We start from the raw sequence: 16,279 nt of genomic DNA on the forward strand, positions 1-16,279 counted from the left end.
GCATGGGTTTCACCTCCACAACCCAAAAAAGATGTGCAGGGTAGGTGGATTGGTCACTCTAAATTGCCCCTTAATTGAAAAAAAAAAATGAATTGGGTACACTAAATTTATTTATTTTTTAAAAAGTGCTTTTCTGTTGATTTCATTGCTTATAGTAACACGGGTGCAGAGACAATATAACCAGATCACATTAGAACAAGAGTGAGCCATTCAGCTCCACCAGTCTGTTCACCATTGTGTTAGATAGTGGCCAATCTGTATCACAAGTTCATTTATCTGCCGTTGCTCAATATCCTTGGTACCCTTACCCAACAAAAATCTAGCGATATCTGTCTTGATATTTTCAGTCGGCCCACTCCACCCAGCCTTTTGGTGGAGTAACTTCCAGATTACCGCCATCCTTTGAGTCACAAATGCTTGCGGATTTCACGCTAGCTCCGATTTTAAAATAATGTCCTCTTGTTCTGGATGGCCTATCAGTAAACTTGGTTTCTCTATCTACCCTATCAAATCATTCTAATCACTTCAATTAGAACATACAGTGCAGAAGGAGGCCATTCGGCCCATCGAGTCTGCACCAACCCACTTAAGCCCTCACATCCACCCTATCCCCGTAACCCAATAACCCCCCCCTAACCTTTTTGGACACTAAGGGCAATTTAGCATGGCCAATCCACCTAATCTGTACATCTTTGGACTGTGGGAGGAAACCGGAGCACTCGGAGGAAACCCACGCAGACACGGGGAGAACATGCAGACTATGCACAGACAGTGACCCAGCGGGGAATCGAACCTGGGACCCTGGCGCTGTGAAGCCACTTGTGCTGCCCAAAGATTAGATTCCCCCTAAATCTTCTCAATACAAAGTTGTACCTTGAAATGAAAATAACTTGCCATAGCTGTTCTTCGATCAGCACAGCTTCCACTTGGTCTCAAAGTGGTTCAGCTGCCTTCAGTTTAAAAAAAAGTAGCCATACATTCCAAAGTAAATTGAATTGGAAATTGCAACTTCTTCCAACTTCATAATTGGGAATTTTAATGTATGGAGGGAATGATGAGGTGCATGGACATTCAGAGATTATATGGATGGATTCTTGATGAGCAACTGTTGGCCTCGCTGTTCCTCTTTTATATATCTTCCATTATTATTTGCCAACTCCTGAAAACGTAAAGGGCTGACTGTATAGATGGTGGAAGTATATTTCCCCTGGATCCGGAGTTTAGAATTAAGGGTCACAGAATAAGAAATTCACTCTTAGGGTTGTGTGTCTTTAAAATTCTCTGTCCCGGAGACGTTTGGTGCTTAATTATCGAGTATATATTCAAGACCGAGATTGATACAAAGGGACATTGGTTAAGTGCAGGAAGATGGATTTGAGATTAAAGATCAGTCATGATCCGATTGAATGGTGGAGCAGGTCAAAGGGCCAAATGGCCTACTTCTGCTCCTGTTTCTTATGTTCTTTGCCTCACATTAAAATCTGTAACCAATGCAATGAAAGAATTTGCCGATTTCCCACCCAGTCACTCAAACGTACCTTTTGGAATTGCAGGGAGCTTTCCCAGTTTTCTCCTTGTGATTATGGAGCATCCAGTGGCTGAAAAATGATGCAATGTGTCACTACATACATGCCGTGTCAGCTGATACACTATCGAAACCAATTGAACAACCAGCACCAATGAATTGAAAGAGGTGTTGCCATCATAGACTGGAAAGCAGGGAGATGAGGAGCAACAGAGAAGTAAAGTTGCTCGAGAGAGGAAGTGAAAATTGACTTGGGGTGGGCGGGAACTGTTTCTTTTAATCTTTCCATTTTTGAATACAATATATATAGTTAATGGAGATTAACTGAAAATAATTACTAAGTTTGTAATCAAACCAAGGATTTCAAATGGCAGAACCCACAACAGTAAATTCAATTATTTTACATTTGGCATCTAAGCCTTCTGATTAGATCATAGCCCTCAAGTCAATCCTGTGAGGATTTTAAAAATGTTTATCTGTTACTTCGAGGGAAATATTTTTAGTACATTATTTTTTGTGTGGTCAGCTTATTCCAAAAGCCACACCGGCTATTGACTGATTCGATTGCTAGCTGCACATTTTTGCTCTAGGAGTACTTCTGTTTGATTAGTTCTAAGCATTGTTACTTAAATTATTGTTTTGTTTAGGCAAATCATTTGTGCACAATACAGTGATCCCATCAAGGTCTCCAAACTAACTGCAAATTAAAATACAACCATAAATTCAAACAGGTTTTGTTTCCTTTGAATCTGAGCAGAAATGTTTTTGTAATTCTAGTTACCAATCAAAGACAGGAAAATTATGCATATGGTTTGATTTTGAGAGGACAAAAGTTTTCACCCAGAGAGTGGTGGGAGTCTGGAACTCGCTGCCTGAAAGGGTGGTGGAGGCAGAGACGCTCATAATATTTAAGAAGTATTTAGATGCGCACTTACGATGCCAAGGTGTACATGGCTATGGGCCAAATGTTGGAAAATGGGATTAGAATAGTTAGGTGGTTGTTTTTGACCGGTACAGATACGATGGGCCAAAGAGCCTTTTTTTTTTTTGAAATACATTTAGAGTACCCAATTATTTATTTTCCAATTTAGCATGGCCAATCCACCTAACCTGCACATCTTTGGGTTGTGGATGTGAACCCCATGCAGACGCGGGGAGAATGTGCAAACTCCACATGGACAGTGACCCAGGGCCAGGATTCGAACCTGGGTCCTCAGCGCTAAACACTGCGCCATGTGCCACCCTGAAGGGCTTTTTTGAGCTGTAAATCTCTATGACTCATGAAAACTTGCTCGTGTCAGGAGTTTAAAGCACCATGAAAGTGACCCATTTCCTTCTGCTCTGACATGGTCAAATAATACTTTAACCAATCATTTCATACCCTTTTGAACATAAATTTGTAAACAAGTGGTGTGTGCACTTGATTGACTGTGAGAAAATAATCTGACCTGTTTGCCTTTCCCAACTTTGACATTGTTTAGGATAATTGGCATCAAAACTCGATTTGTAAAAAAAAAATATAAGCAGCACTGGATGCTGGGAATATAATAATACAGATGCAAATTATAATGCACTGCAGCTTTAAGTAACAGTTGAAACTTATTGGCATTAATGTCATTTAATTTAGTGCTGTTAACCAATCTTGCCAGTCTTGGGTGTTTGTGGTAAACACCACTGGTTATACACTACGTGTATTACGGTACTGCCACTGTACTACAGTCAATACAGTAAATCCCAGTCTGCTGGCTCCACCCAGCAGGCTCTGTATAAAAGTGTGCACTCTCCTGCGCTGCCTCCATTCTGGTTCCAGCTGCAGGAGGCTTAACATCTAGCGCAATAAAGCCTCAATTTTTCACCATTTCGTCTCGTGGTTATTGATGGTACATCAATTTATTGCGCTAGAATTTTAAAGATGAACATCTTAATCAAGCTAGATCGCCTGGAACTGAACCCTCATGCAGCCGATGCCACAGCCACCTTCGAGCACGAGCTAGACTGCTTCGAAGGATATCTTGGAGCATCCACAGAATTCTGCCCCCTTAGACCCGCAGAAGCTCCAGATCCTCTACGCACGGGTGAGCCCACAAGTTTTCCTCCTCATTTTGGATGCTCCCACTTGCACGGAAGCGATGGCACTACTAAAAGGACAAAACATCAAGACTGTTAATTCGGTGTTCGCCAGGCACCTCCTGGCCACGAGATGGCAACTCCTGGGGGAGTCTCAGGACGATTTCCTGCGTGCCTTCAGATACTTGGTAGAAACTGTAATTGCCAGGCAGTGTCGGCAGTCCAACAACCGAACCGCTGATCAGAGAGGCCTATGTCACGGGCATTAAATCCAATTACGTCCGCCAGCGATTACTGGAAGGGGATACACTCGACCTTACAGAGACTGTACAGCTCGCTAACTCCCTGGAAGTGTCCTCCCGCAATCTAGAGTCCAACACCTCCGACCGCGCGGCACCCTCGTGGGCGTCATGGGCCCCACCATCGTCCGACCCGGGTGCACTGCAAGCCAGCGCCACGCAGCAGCCAGCTAACTCCGGAGGCCCCAAATGCTATTTTTGTGGCCAGAACAAGCACCCCAAACAACACCTCCCAGCATGGAGCGCGACCTACAACGGGCCACTTCGTTTCCGTTTGCCAGGCCCAATCGGTCGCTGCCGTTTCCAGACCCCACATCGCTGCACCCCCACAAGCGATCCAGGAGCGCTGCCATCTTTGCGGCCCGTGGGCGCCGCCACCTTGGATGTCGTCCGCCATGTGCGCCCCGTGGGCGCCTCCATCTTCGGCGGCACCATCTTGGAATGCATCCCAAGCCCTCTGCTCGCCTGGCCGTTCGTCGGCCACCGATACCTCTGCCACTGCCAATCAGCCCTCCCACCAACTTCTGCTGCTCGCCTCTATCATCCTCGATCAGTCTCGGCCTCGCGACCGCTACGACTGTACAGATCAACGGGCACGAGACGACCTGCCTCTTTGACTCCGGGAACACGGAGAGTTTCATCCACCCAGCTACTATAAGGCGCTGTAACCTCCCGGTCCTCCCCGTCACCCAGAAAATCTCCCTGGCCTCCGGATCCCATTCCATACAGATCCGGGGGTACTGCGTCGCGACCCTCTCTACAGGGCGTAGAGTACAGTAACTTCAGACTCTACGTTCTCCCCCATCTCTGCACTGCCCTGTTACTAGGTCTCGATTTTCATGCCACCTCCAGAGCCTTACCCTGAAGTTCAACGGACCCCTTACCGTCTGTGGCCTCACGACCCTTAAGGTCGACCCGCCCTCACTCTTTGCGAACCTCACCCCGGACTGTAAGCCCGTCGCCACGAGGAGCAGACGGTACAGTGCACCGGACAGGACCTTTATCAGGTTGGAAGTCCAACGGCTTTTGCAGGAGGGGGTCATTGAGGCCAGTAACAGCCCCTGGAGAGCTCAAGTGGTGGTAGTTAAGACTGGGGAGAAACACCGGATGGTCATCGACTACAGTCAGACGATCAACCGGTACACGCAGCTCGACGCGTACCCCCTCCCACGCATATCTGAGATGGTCAACCAGATTGCGCAGTATCAAGTCTTCTCCACAGTTGACTTGAAGTCTGCAAACCACCAGCTCCCCATCCGCCCGGAGGACCGCCAATACACTGCATTCGAAGCAGACGGCCGCCTCTACCACTTCCTCAGGGTCCCTTTCGGCGTCACCAATGGGATCTTGGTCTTCCAGCGAGAAATGGACCAAATGGTTGACCAGTACGGGCTGCGGGCCTCCTTCCCTTATCTGGATAACGTCACCATCTGTGGCCACGACCAGCAGGATGACGACGCGAACCTCCAGAAATTCCTCCACACCCGCTAAACTCCTTAACCTTACCTATAATAAGGAGAAATGCGTTTTCCGCACAACCCGCCTAGCCACCCTTGGGTACGTTGTGGAAAATTGAGTCCTAGGGTCCGGCCCCGACCACATGCGCCCACTCCTGGAATTCCATCTCCCCAAAGGCCCTGAAAATATTCCTGGTGTTCTTCTCGTATTACGCCCAGTGGGTCCCTAATTATGCGGCCAAGGCACGCCCACTCATCAAGTCTACAGTTTTTCCCCTGACTGCTGAGACCCGCTGGGCCTTCAACCACATCAAGGCGGACATCGTCAAGGCCACGATGCACGCGATCGACAAGTCCCTCCCCTTTCAGGTGGAGAGTGACGCATCGGAGGTGGCTCTGGCTGCCACCCTCAACCAGGTGGGCAAACTCATCGCATTCTTCTCCTGCACCCTCCATGTCTCCAAAATTTGAAAATCTGTCGAAAAGGAGGCCAAAGCCATTGTGGAAGCTGTGCAACACTGGCGGAATTACCTGGCTGGCAGGAGATTCACTCTCCTCACTACCAACGGTCGGTTGCCTTCATGTTTAGTAATACACGGCGGGACAAGATTAAGAACGCCAAGATCTTGAGGTGGAGGATCGAACTCTCCACCTATAACTACGAGATCTTGTATCGCCAAGGAAAGCTCCATGAGCCCCCAGATGCCCTATCCCACGGTGCATGTGCCAGCGCACAAGTAGACCAACTTCGGGCTCTCCACAATGACCTCTGTCACCCGGACCCGCAACCTGCCTTACTCCATCGAGGCGGTCAGGGCGGTGACCAGGGACTGCCAAGTTTGCGTGGAGTGCAAACCGCACTTCTACCGGCCGGACAGGGCGCACCTGGTGAAGGCCTCCCGTCCCTTTGAGCACCTCAGCATAGACTTCAAAGGGGCCCTCCCCTCCACTGACCGCAATGTGTACTTTCTCAATATCATTGTGAATACTCCCGTTTCCCTTTCGCCTCCCATGCCCTGACATGACTTCTGCCACAGTCATCAAGGCCCTACACAGTATCTTCACATTGTGTGGTTTCCCCACCTACATTCACAGCGATCGGGGTTCCTCCTTCATGAGTGATGAGCTGCGTCAGTTCCTGCTCAGCAAGGGCATCGCCTCGAGCAGGACGACCAGCTACAACCTGTGGGGAAACGGGCAGGTGGAGAGGGAGAATGCGACGGTCTGGAAGGCCGTCCTGCTGGCCCTTCGGTCTAGGAGTCTCCGCTGGCAGGATGTCCTCCCCGATGCACTCCACTCCATTCGGTTGCTTCTGTACACTGCTAGCAATGAGACTCCTCACAAATGTGTGTTTGCCTTCCCCAGGAAGTCCACCTCCGGCGTCTCGCTCCCAACCTGGCTGACAGTTCCTGGGCCCGTCCTCCTCCGGAAGCATTCGAGGAGCCACAAATTGGATCCCCTCGTTGAAAAAGTCGTCCTCCTCCATGCAAACCCACAGTACGCCTACGTCGCACACCATGACGGGCGACAGGACACAGTCTCCCTCCGGGACCTGGCACCCACTGGTTCCCCATCCGCAATCTCCACCAACCCTGACCTGGTACCATTCCCTTCCCCTCCGGTTGCCAACCCCACCCCTGCGCCGTTCGCCCCCCCACCATGGACCCTCACCGAAACCCCCACCCCAGCAGCACCCGTCCCCCCGCCGGATCCACTGCTGGGTGAAGAAGGAGAGGACAACACGCTCCCAGAGTCGCAGGTGCCCACATAGGCGTCCACGCCACAACCGGGACTGAGGCGATCGCGGCGGAGGGTCAAAGCCCCCGACAGGTTCGACCTGTAAAGTCGCTTCACCCCCGCTGGACTCTTTTTTTTAAACAGGGGGTGAATGTGGTAAACACCACTGGTTATACACTACGTGTCTTACGGTACTGCCACTATACTACAGTCAATACAGCAAATCCCGGCCTGCTGGCTCTACCCAGCAGGCTCTGTATAAAAGTGTACACTCTCCTGCGCTGCCTCCATTCTGGTTCCAGCTGCAGGAGGCTGAACATCTAGCGCAATAAAGCCTCAATTGTTCACCATTTTGTCTCGTGGTTATTGATGGTGCATCGGTGTTGAAACTCTTCCATTGCTTGTGCACAAAACTTTGATTTTATGTCAAATCCTTGCGGTGCTGAAATGTTATAACTGCAAAGTCTCAGATCCAAGACATGCATTCCAGGCATCAGAAGAAATATTTGAAACTTACAGTCTGCCCACCTATTTGCCACATCCTTTTTGTTTTAGAGTACCCTTTAGTATTGAAGCTGCAACTCATGAACAAACCTGAAATAGTGAAGTTTACCTTTTCTGTACATACCCAGGAATAATTTAAACTTTTGAAAGATGGCAATACACAACTTTTAACATATCTTTATGTTATTTATGTCTTTAAGCTCTGTCTTTTTCTTTGATCAAAAGCTATAATTAATTTTGGTAAGGGTGTCGCCTATCTTTAAATTCAACCTGTAAAGAAAATTGGAAACGGTTACTGTACCTTTAAATGGAGGTAACTTTACAGTAATCTGACTGAAAACTGAGTTCATAGATGTGAAAGTCACAGCCCATGTCCTGAACAATGGGGTGCTAAATCACTTATACTGTTAAAAATATAAATCTACATATTTTCCTGAGGAACATTGCAAAGATGTAAATTGTGGCCTTATGTCTGGATAACATTCTGAAAGCCTGGCGCACAGCTACTGTTCAGTCGGCTGGTAGTGCAGGTTATTAAGCAAGGTGTTTTTGTATAGGAGGATTATTCAGGGGTTTGAATAGAAGGTTTGATCAGAATATGAATGCAACTGCATGACGTCAGAAGGCCTCAGAGTGCTGATATCAAGGAGAAGGTAATTGAGGACGAGGCTTTGAGAGTCATTGAAGCTGGGGGGTAGGAGTGAAACCTGTTATGTTGCAAAAGGTATCTGCTGTTACAGAAGGAAATACGGCAAGATGTTTCTGGATCCTTTGTTGAAAAATGTTTCTGCAAATGAACACTTGATACTTTAGGCAATGGTGCTTTTTGAAGTTCAACGGTGAAACTATTCATGTCTGAAAATATTGCAAGCAGCTTTTCACTACCACCTCGGTTAAGATGGAAAGGGAAATGTTTACTGATCTTGCAGACATCATAACCCTGATACAAATGGTCCCGAGAGGGGTGACAGAAAAGATGCATGTTGTTGGAATTTTATTAAAGCAGCTGCGTTGTGCTGTGTTGATCTCTACCTAATTGTGGATGCTACAGCGCCCTGCCAAATATAGGACTGCAATCAGAGAATTATTCTTCTAGAAGGACTGCTTGCATGCACTGAAACCCCAGAGCATCTGCAGAAACCTGCTTCACGGGCCTGAGGAGGAGAAACCAAATTTTCTGTTGGAATCAATTGAGATACAGAGATGTTTATTTTGGGGTTCTTTATGGAGGTTTTTCCAAATAATTTCCTGGGATTTTTTTCTACTGGACCTCTGCTTTCTACAGCTTGTGGAATGGAGATTAAAAAATACAAGGTACATACATGCATGTCCATTCAACCAGGAGAAATTAACCCCCTTGCATTGCATGTAGCTTTCCTACTTTGGAGCTTGATATAAATTTTTAAATAATGTGTGGTAAGTGTTTCTGAAAGTATAATGCTTTTTGTCTCATTAAAATTCCTAATGCACAGCAGAGGTGTTTTGTCCTCCAGACTGCTGGCTATTGATTAGTGTAAATTTACTCTGGGGGACACGGCACATTATTATGTGAACATGAATGTAGAATTATAATGTGCAAGGATAAAGAGATGCAGCCTGTGACCAGTCATGAGAAACAATAAGCATCTTGTCAGTGAGATCTGTTCAGCCTCAATGGCATAGAGGGTATCATTGTGTTTGAGTTAGCCCAGCAACAATTCATAGGCTGGAACAAATGCAGAATTATTCCGATACATCCTCACCAACTCCTTCTTGGTTTTTTTTAGGAACCCAGTAACAAACGGGTGAAGCCGCTTTCCCGGGTCACATCTTTAGCTAATCTCATTCCTCCTGTGAAAGCCACACCTCTGAAACGATTCAGCCAGACATTACAGGTAAGATCCCTCAGGGGGGATTTATTATCGCTGTAGCATGATGAGAAGAATTATAAAGGTGCACAGTTGAGTATTAGTTGATTTGCACTCGGAAATCCAGCAAAGGATGACGTTCGCATTCATAATGTTTATCCAAAGCCAACAGTTACTGAATATAATTTATAATATTTTTCCAAACCATACATCTATCAGTTGTATATATCTTTTTAGAAGCTGTCCCATTTCCTAGCTGATTAGGTAAGAATACAAATTAATAATTTGAAGTTATCAGTGAACAAATCACATCAAAGCAGCAAAATTCCAGTGCCTTTCTGATGTATGTTCAAATGTCAGAATGCGCAAAAAGAACATTTTTGGTTCTCCCTTGAAATCCGATGCCTGAATGTATTAAAGATAATGCTGTCCGTTCCACTTTTTAAATTTCTTACATTTTGCATTCAAGTTAATGTGCCAGATTTTAATTCACTCCTTTCTTGCTAAATTCCTTGTCTTTATCTCTTCTTCTTTTGGGGGGGGGGGGGGGGGGGGGGGGGCACGGTAGCACAGTGGTTAGCATTGTTGCTTCACAGCTCCAGGGTCCCAGGTTCGATTCCCGGCTTGGGTCACTGTCTGTGCGGAGTCCTGCTCGTTCTCCCCGTGCCTGCGTGGGTTTCCTCCGGGTGCTCCGGTTTCCTCCCACATTCCAAAGATGTGCGGGTTAGGTGGATTAGCCATGCTAAATTGCCCTTCGTTGCCCAAAAAGGTTAGGTTAGGTTACTAGGATAGGGTGGAGGTGTGGACTTGGGTGCAGTGCTATTTCCAAGGGCCGGTGCAGACTCGATGGGCTGAATGGCTTCCTTCTGCACTGTAGATTCTATGATTCTCTTCTCTATCTATTTGCAAATGAGGCAACTCACTACTTCTACTACTTTTCCATATTCATAATTCGGGCTGTTTCTGTAACAAAAGACCCCTTTTCCTATTATAACAAATGCATGCTGGGAATAGAGTTACCATTCTTCTGCTTCACTGCTAATCAGCATGTGAATCTCCAGATATCGGCCCAGTAGGGTACTGACTAATAGTTAAACCTCTGCTTGTTGGAGCTGGTCTTTAAATCATTTTCTAAATCTACCTCAATCGTTCATGCAGCATTAAAATACAAAATAGTAATCATCAACAATATAGAGAAAGTTTATATACCATTACATGTTAATAGAACCCACGCTTTAAATGAGTCTATTGATCTTGTTCAGTCTCTCAGCTCTCCTCTCGTCCCATCTGTCCTCTATTTCTATGTGGTAAAAGTACTTAATTAAATAAATGTCAGTGAGCAAACAATATAATTGTGTACTAATGCTATAATTAACATACAATTAGCATGACAGACAACTGGTGACATTGATATCATCAGGACTTCGATTTTGTACCTAATAGCTCAGGTGTAGCATGCAGGAAGGAACCAAGTCGAATAGCTGAGCTTCATTGCACATTGGCGGGCTCACTACAATTTCTTGCACCCTGAACTGGGGAAGGGAAATATTGTTCAGCGTTGCCTTCAGTGACTTCTGCCTTGTGCCATCTGATGCAAAACATATGCAGCCAAGGACATTAAGTGAGGATAAAATGAATCTGAATTGTGACCTCTCCTCCACTGATTACATTGCTCATGAACACTTACCGCTCAGACTCGTTGAGTGAGGACTGCTGTGAGGATTGCTGTGGAGCTGCATGTCAACACCAGTAACAGGGGAGGAAGAGAAGGGAGGAGTAGGGAGGAAAGAGTTGGAAACAAATGTTGGAACTTCAATTTTTAGAAACACTAGACATTATATTGTGACGCAAAGGCAAAATGTTGTGGATGTTGGAATCCGAAATATAAACAGTAAATGCTGGAACTGCTCAGCAAGTGAAGTAGTATCAACCGAGAGTAAACGTATGAATGTTTCAGGCCACTGCACTTTGGCAGAAGCATTTCATTATGGTTATTTTCAGGTTAAAATTTGGACAGGTGATCTGTTACTGTTCATAAATGGTCAGAAACGCATAAAAGTGAGGGAAGATGTCATCGACAGTGCGATGGGTGGCACTGTAGCCCAGTGGTTAGCACTGTTACTTCACAGCACCAGGGACCCAGGTTCGATTCCCGGCTTGGGTCACTGTCTGTGCGGAGTCTGCACGTTCTCCCCGTGTCTGTGTGGGTTACCTCTGGTTTCCTGCCACAAGTCCCGAAAGACCTGCTGTTCAGTAATTTGGACATTATGAATTCTCCCCCCACCTGTACCCAAACAGGCACAGTAGTGTAGCGACTAGGGGATTTTCACAGTAACTTTATTGCAGTGTTAATGTAAGCCTATTTGTGACACTAATAAAGATTATTATTGATTATTATTATAAATTTAGAGTACCCAATTATTTTTTTCCAGTTATGTGGCAATTTAGTGTGGCCAATCCACCGCACTGCCCGGGGGAATGTGCAAACTCCACACGGACAGTGACCCAGGGCCGGGATCGAACCCGGGTCCTCAGCGCCGTAGGCAGCAGTGCTAACCACTGCAGATTATTATAATTATTATGCGGCATTTGGCAATAACCTGTTTGCTGATGCTCAGTTTGGAGTCCGCCAGGGCCACTCAGCTCCTGACCTCGTTAGAGCCTTGGTCCAATCATGGACAAAAGAACTGAACTCCAGAGGTGTGGTAAGAGTGACTGCCCTTGACATCAAGGCAGCATTTGACCAAGTATGGCATCAAGGAGCCCTAGCAAAACCCGAGTCAATGGGAATTAGGAAAAACTCCACTGGTTGGAGACGTAGCAGAAAATAAGATGGTGGTGGTCAATCATCTCAGTCCCAGGACATCACTGAAGAAGTTCCTCAGGGTAGTGTCCAAGGCCCAACCATCTTAAGTTGCTTTATCAATGACCTTCCTTCCATCATAACGTTAGAAGTGGGGATGCTCACTGATGATTGTACAATGTTCAGCACCATTCGTGATTCCTCTGATACTGAAGCAGACTGTGCCCGTATGCAGCAAGACCTGGATAACATTCAGGCTTGCCCTGATAAGTGGCAAGTAACATTGGCGCCACACAAGTGCCAGACAATGACCATCTCCAACAAGAAAGAATCCAACCATCTCTCCATAACATTCAATTGCATTACCATCACTGAATTCCCCACCATCAACATTCTTGGGGTTACCATTGACCAGAAACTGAACTGGACGGGGCTATAAAAAATACTGTGGCTTCAAGAGCAGGTCAGAGGCAGGTAATTTTGTGGCGAGTCGCTCACCTGACGTTCCAAAGCACAAGTCAGGCGTGTCATAAAGTACTCCACTTGCCTGGATGAGTTGCAGTTCCTTTTTTAAAAAATATATTTTTATTGAAAATTTTTTTCTAAACAACATTTTTCCCTCTTACAAAACAAACGGAACGATAACAAAATAGAAATTTTTAACAATACACAAGTAACAAAACCCCATTATCTATTGACCTATACTAAACTAAACACCCCCCCCCCCCCCTCCCCCCCCCCCCCCCCCCCTTCCCCCTGGGTTGCTGCTGCTGGTCATCTGTCTTCCCTCTAACGTTCCCTTAGGTAGTCGAGAAATGGCTGCCACGGCCTGGTGAATCCTTAAGCCGATCCTCTCAGGGCAAACTTTATCTGCTCCAGTTTAATAAACCCCGCCATATCCAGTCCGGGGGGTTTCGCCTCCTTCCACATAAGTAGGATCCTGCGCCGGGCTACTAGGGACGCAAAGGCCACGACATCGGCCTCTTCGCCTCCTGCACTCCCGCTCTTCCGCAACTCCAAATAGAGCTAACCTCCAGCTTGGTTTGACCCGGGCATTCACCACCTGCGAGATCACTCCGTCACTCCCTTCCAATACCCTTCCAGTGCCGGGCACGCCCAAAACATATGTGCGTGGTTTGCCGGGCTCCCGCCACACTCCCATATTTGTCCTCCACTCCAAAGAACCTGCTCAATCTTGCCCCCGTTATGTGTGCTCTATGTAGCACCTTAAATTGAATCAGGCTAAGCCTGGCGCATGAGGAAGAGGAATTTACCCTGCTTAGGGCATCAGCCCACATACCCTCCTCTATCTCCTCCCTAATTCTTCTTCCCACTTTCTTTTTAGTTCGCCCACCGACTCCTCCCCCTCTTCCCTCATCTCTCTATAAATCTCTGACACCTTGCCCTCTCCGACCCACACCCCCTGAAAGCACCCTGTCCTGTATCCCCTGTGTCGGGAGCAACGGAAATTCCCCTCACCTGTTGTCTAGTAAACGCCCTCACCTGCATATATCGCAAGAAATTTCCGCGGGGCAACTTATACTTTTCCTCCAATGCTCCCAAGCTCGCAAAAGTCCCATCTATAAATAAATCTCCCACCTTCCCAATTCCCAACTGGTACCAGCTCTGAAATCCTCCATCCATTCTTCCTGGGGCGAACCTATGGTTGTTCCTGATAGGGGACCCCACCAGGGCTCCCCGCACCCCTCTCTGTCGCCTCCACTGTCCCCCAGATATTCAGTGTTGCCGCCACCACCGGGTTCGTGGTAAACTTTTTAGGTGAGAACGGTAGCGGCGCCGTCACCAGCGCCTCTAAACTCGTCCCTTTACAGGACTTTCTCTCCAGTCTTTTCCACGCCGCTCCCTCACCCTCCATCATCCATCTACGTATCATTGCCACATTGGCGGCCCAATAATAATCTCCCAAGTTCGGTAGTGCCAGTCCTCCTCTATCCCTACTACGCTGACGGAACCCCCTCCTTACTCTCGGAACTTTCCCTGCCCACACAAAGCTCGTGATGCTCCTATCTACTTTATTAAAAAAGGTCCTGGTGATTAATATAGGGAGACATTGAAATACAAATAAGAACCTCGGGAGGACCATCATCTTAATTGCTTGCACCCTGCCCGCCAGCGATAAGGGCCTGCATGTCCCACCTCTTAAAGTCCTCCTCCATTTGTTCTACCAGCCGTGTCAAATTAAGTCTGTGCAAGGTTCCCCAGCTCCTAGCGATCTGAATCCCCAGGTATCGGAAGTTTCTTTCCACTTTCCTTAGCGGTAAGCCTTCTATCTCTCTACTCTGGTCCCCTGGATGTATCACAAATAATTCACTCTTCCCCATGTTTAGCCTATACCCCGAGAATTCCCCGAACCGCCTCAAAATTCGCATAACCTCTATCATCCCCCCCGCTGGGTCCGACACGTATAACAATAGGTCATCCGCGTATAACGAGACTCGATGTTCTTCTCCCCCTCTAAATCACCCCTCTCCATTTCCTGGAGTCTCTCAACGCCATGGCCAGAGGTTCAATTGCCAACGCAAACAACAATGGAGACAGCGGGCATCCCTGTCTTGTTCCCCTATATAATTGGAAATACTCTGATCTATGTCGACCTGTAACTACGCTTGCCGTTGGTGCCCCATAAAGAAGTCTAACCCAGCGAATAAACCCGTTCCCAAACCCAAACCTCCTTAACACTTCCCATAAATACTCCCACTCCACCCTATCAAATGCCTTCTCTGCGTCCATTGCCGCCACTATCTCTGCCTCCCCCTCCACTGGGGGCATCATTATCACCCCTAATAGTCGTCGCACGTTAACATTCAGTTGTCTCCCTTTTACGAACCCTGTCTGGTCTTCGTGCACCACCCCCGTGACACAGTCCTCTATCCTCGATGCCAGTACCTTTGCCAGCAACTTGGCGTCCACGTTCAATAGTGAAATAGGTCTATAGGACCCGCACTGCAACGGATCTTTGTCTCTCTTCAAAATTAGCGATATCGTCGCCTCCGACATCGTCGGGGGGTAAAGTCCCCCCCTTCCCTGGCCTCGTTGAACGTCCTCTTCCATCAACGGGGCCAACAAGTCCACATATTTTCTGTAGTATTCCACCGGGATCCCGTCCGGCCCCGGAGCCTTCCCTGCTTGCATGCTTCCCCAGTCCCTTAATAACCTCGTCCACCTCAATCGGCGCCCCCAGGCCTGCCACCTCCTGCTCCTCCACTTTCGGGAACCTCAATTGGTCCAGGAACTGCCGCATCCCCTCCTCTCCTCTGGGGGTTGAGACCTATACAGTTCCTCATAAAAGGTCTTAAACACCTCATTTATCTTTCCTGCCCTTCGCACAGTGTCTCCCCTTTCATCCCTAATTCCTCCTATCTCCCTCGCTGCTGCCCTCTTTCGCAGTTGGTGCGCCAACAGGCGACTAGCCTTTTCCCCATATTCATACCTCCTCCCCTGTGCCTTCCTCCACTGTACCTCCGACTTTGTGGTGGTCAGAAGGTCAAACTCGGTCTGGAGTCGTCTCCTCTCCCTGTACAGCTCCTCCTCCGGGGTCTCTGCAAATTCCCTGTCCACCCTTAAAATTTCCCCCAGTAATCTATCCCTTTCCTTGGCTCTGTTTTCCTTTTGTGGGCCCCAATAGAGATCAGCTCTCCTCTGACCACCGCCTTTAGTGCTTCCCAGACCACTCCCACAGGGACCCTCGCTGTCGTCATTGACCTCCAGGTATCTCTCAATACACTCCCTCACTCTTGCACACACTCCCTCACCCGCCATCAGTCCCACATCTAATCGCCAGAGTGTTCTCTGCTCCCTGTCCTCTCCTAATTCCAGGTCCACCCAATGTGGGGCATGATCCGAAACCGCTATGGCTGAGTATTCAGCTTCTTCCACCCTAGAGATCAACGACCTTCCTAAAACAAAAAAATCTATCCGGGAGTACACTTTATGGACATGGGAGAAGAAGGAATACTCCCTAGCCCTAGGTCTAAGAAATCACCATGGATCCACTCCCCCCATTTGGTCCATAAACCCCT

At 47.5% G+C, this 16,279-nt stretch overlaps 1 protein-coding gene across 4 annotated transcripts in view; it reads left to right on the forward strand.

Moving 5' to 3' along the window:
• Nucleotides 1-16,279, forward strand: part of arhgef3 (Rho guanine nucleotide exchange factor (GEF) 3) — a 520,666-nt gene that overhangs the window by 475,075 nt on the left and 29,312 nt on the right. For 3 of the 4 annotated variants that reach the window (XM_072472446.1, XM_072472450.1, XM_072472449.1), the window contains one exon: nucleotides 9,356-9,463. In XM_072472446.1, coding sequence (XP_072328547.1) covers nucleotides 9,356-9,463 — 108 coding nt within the window. Of the gene's footprint in view, nucleotides 1-8,312; nucleotides 8,904-9,355; nucleotides 9,464-16,279 lie in introns of those variants that run through there. The other variant, XM_072472448.1, reaches the window with a different exon arrangement.

The sequence above is a fragment of the Scyliorhinus torazame genome, chromosome 13 (assembly GCF_047496885.1).
Source record: "Scyliorhinus torazame isolate Kashiwa2021f chromosome 13, sScyTor2.1, whole genome shotgun sequence".
Taxonomy (NCBI): domain Eukaryota; kingdom Metazoa; phylum Chordata; class Chondrichthyes; order Carcharhiniformes; family Scyliorhinidae; genus Scyliorhinus; species Scyliorhinus torazame.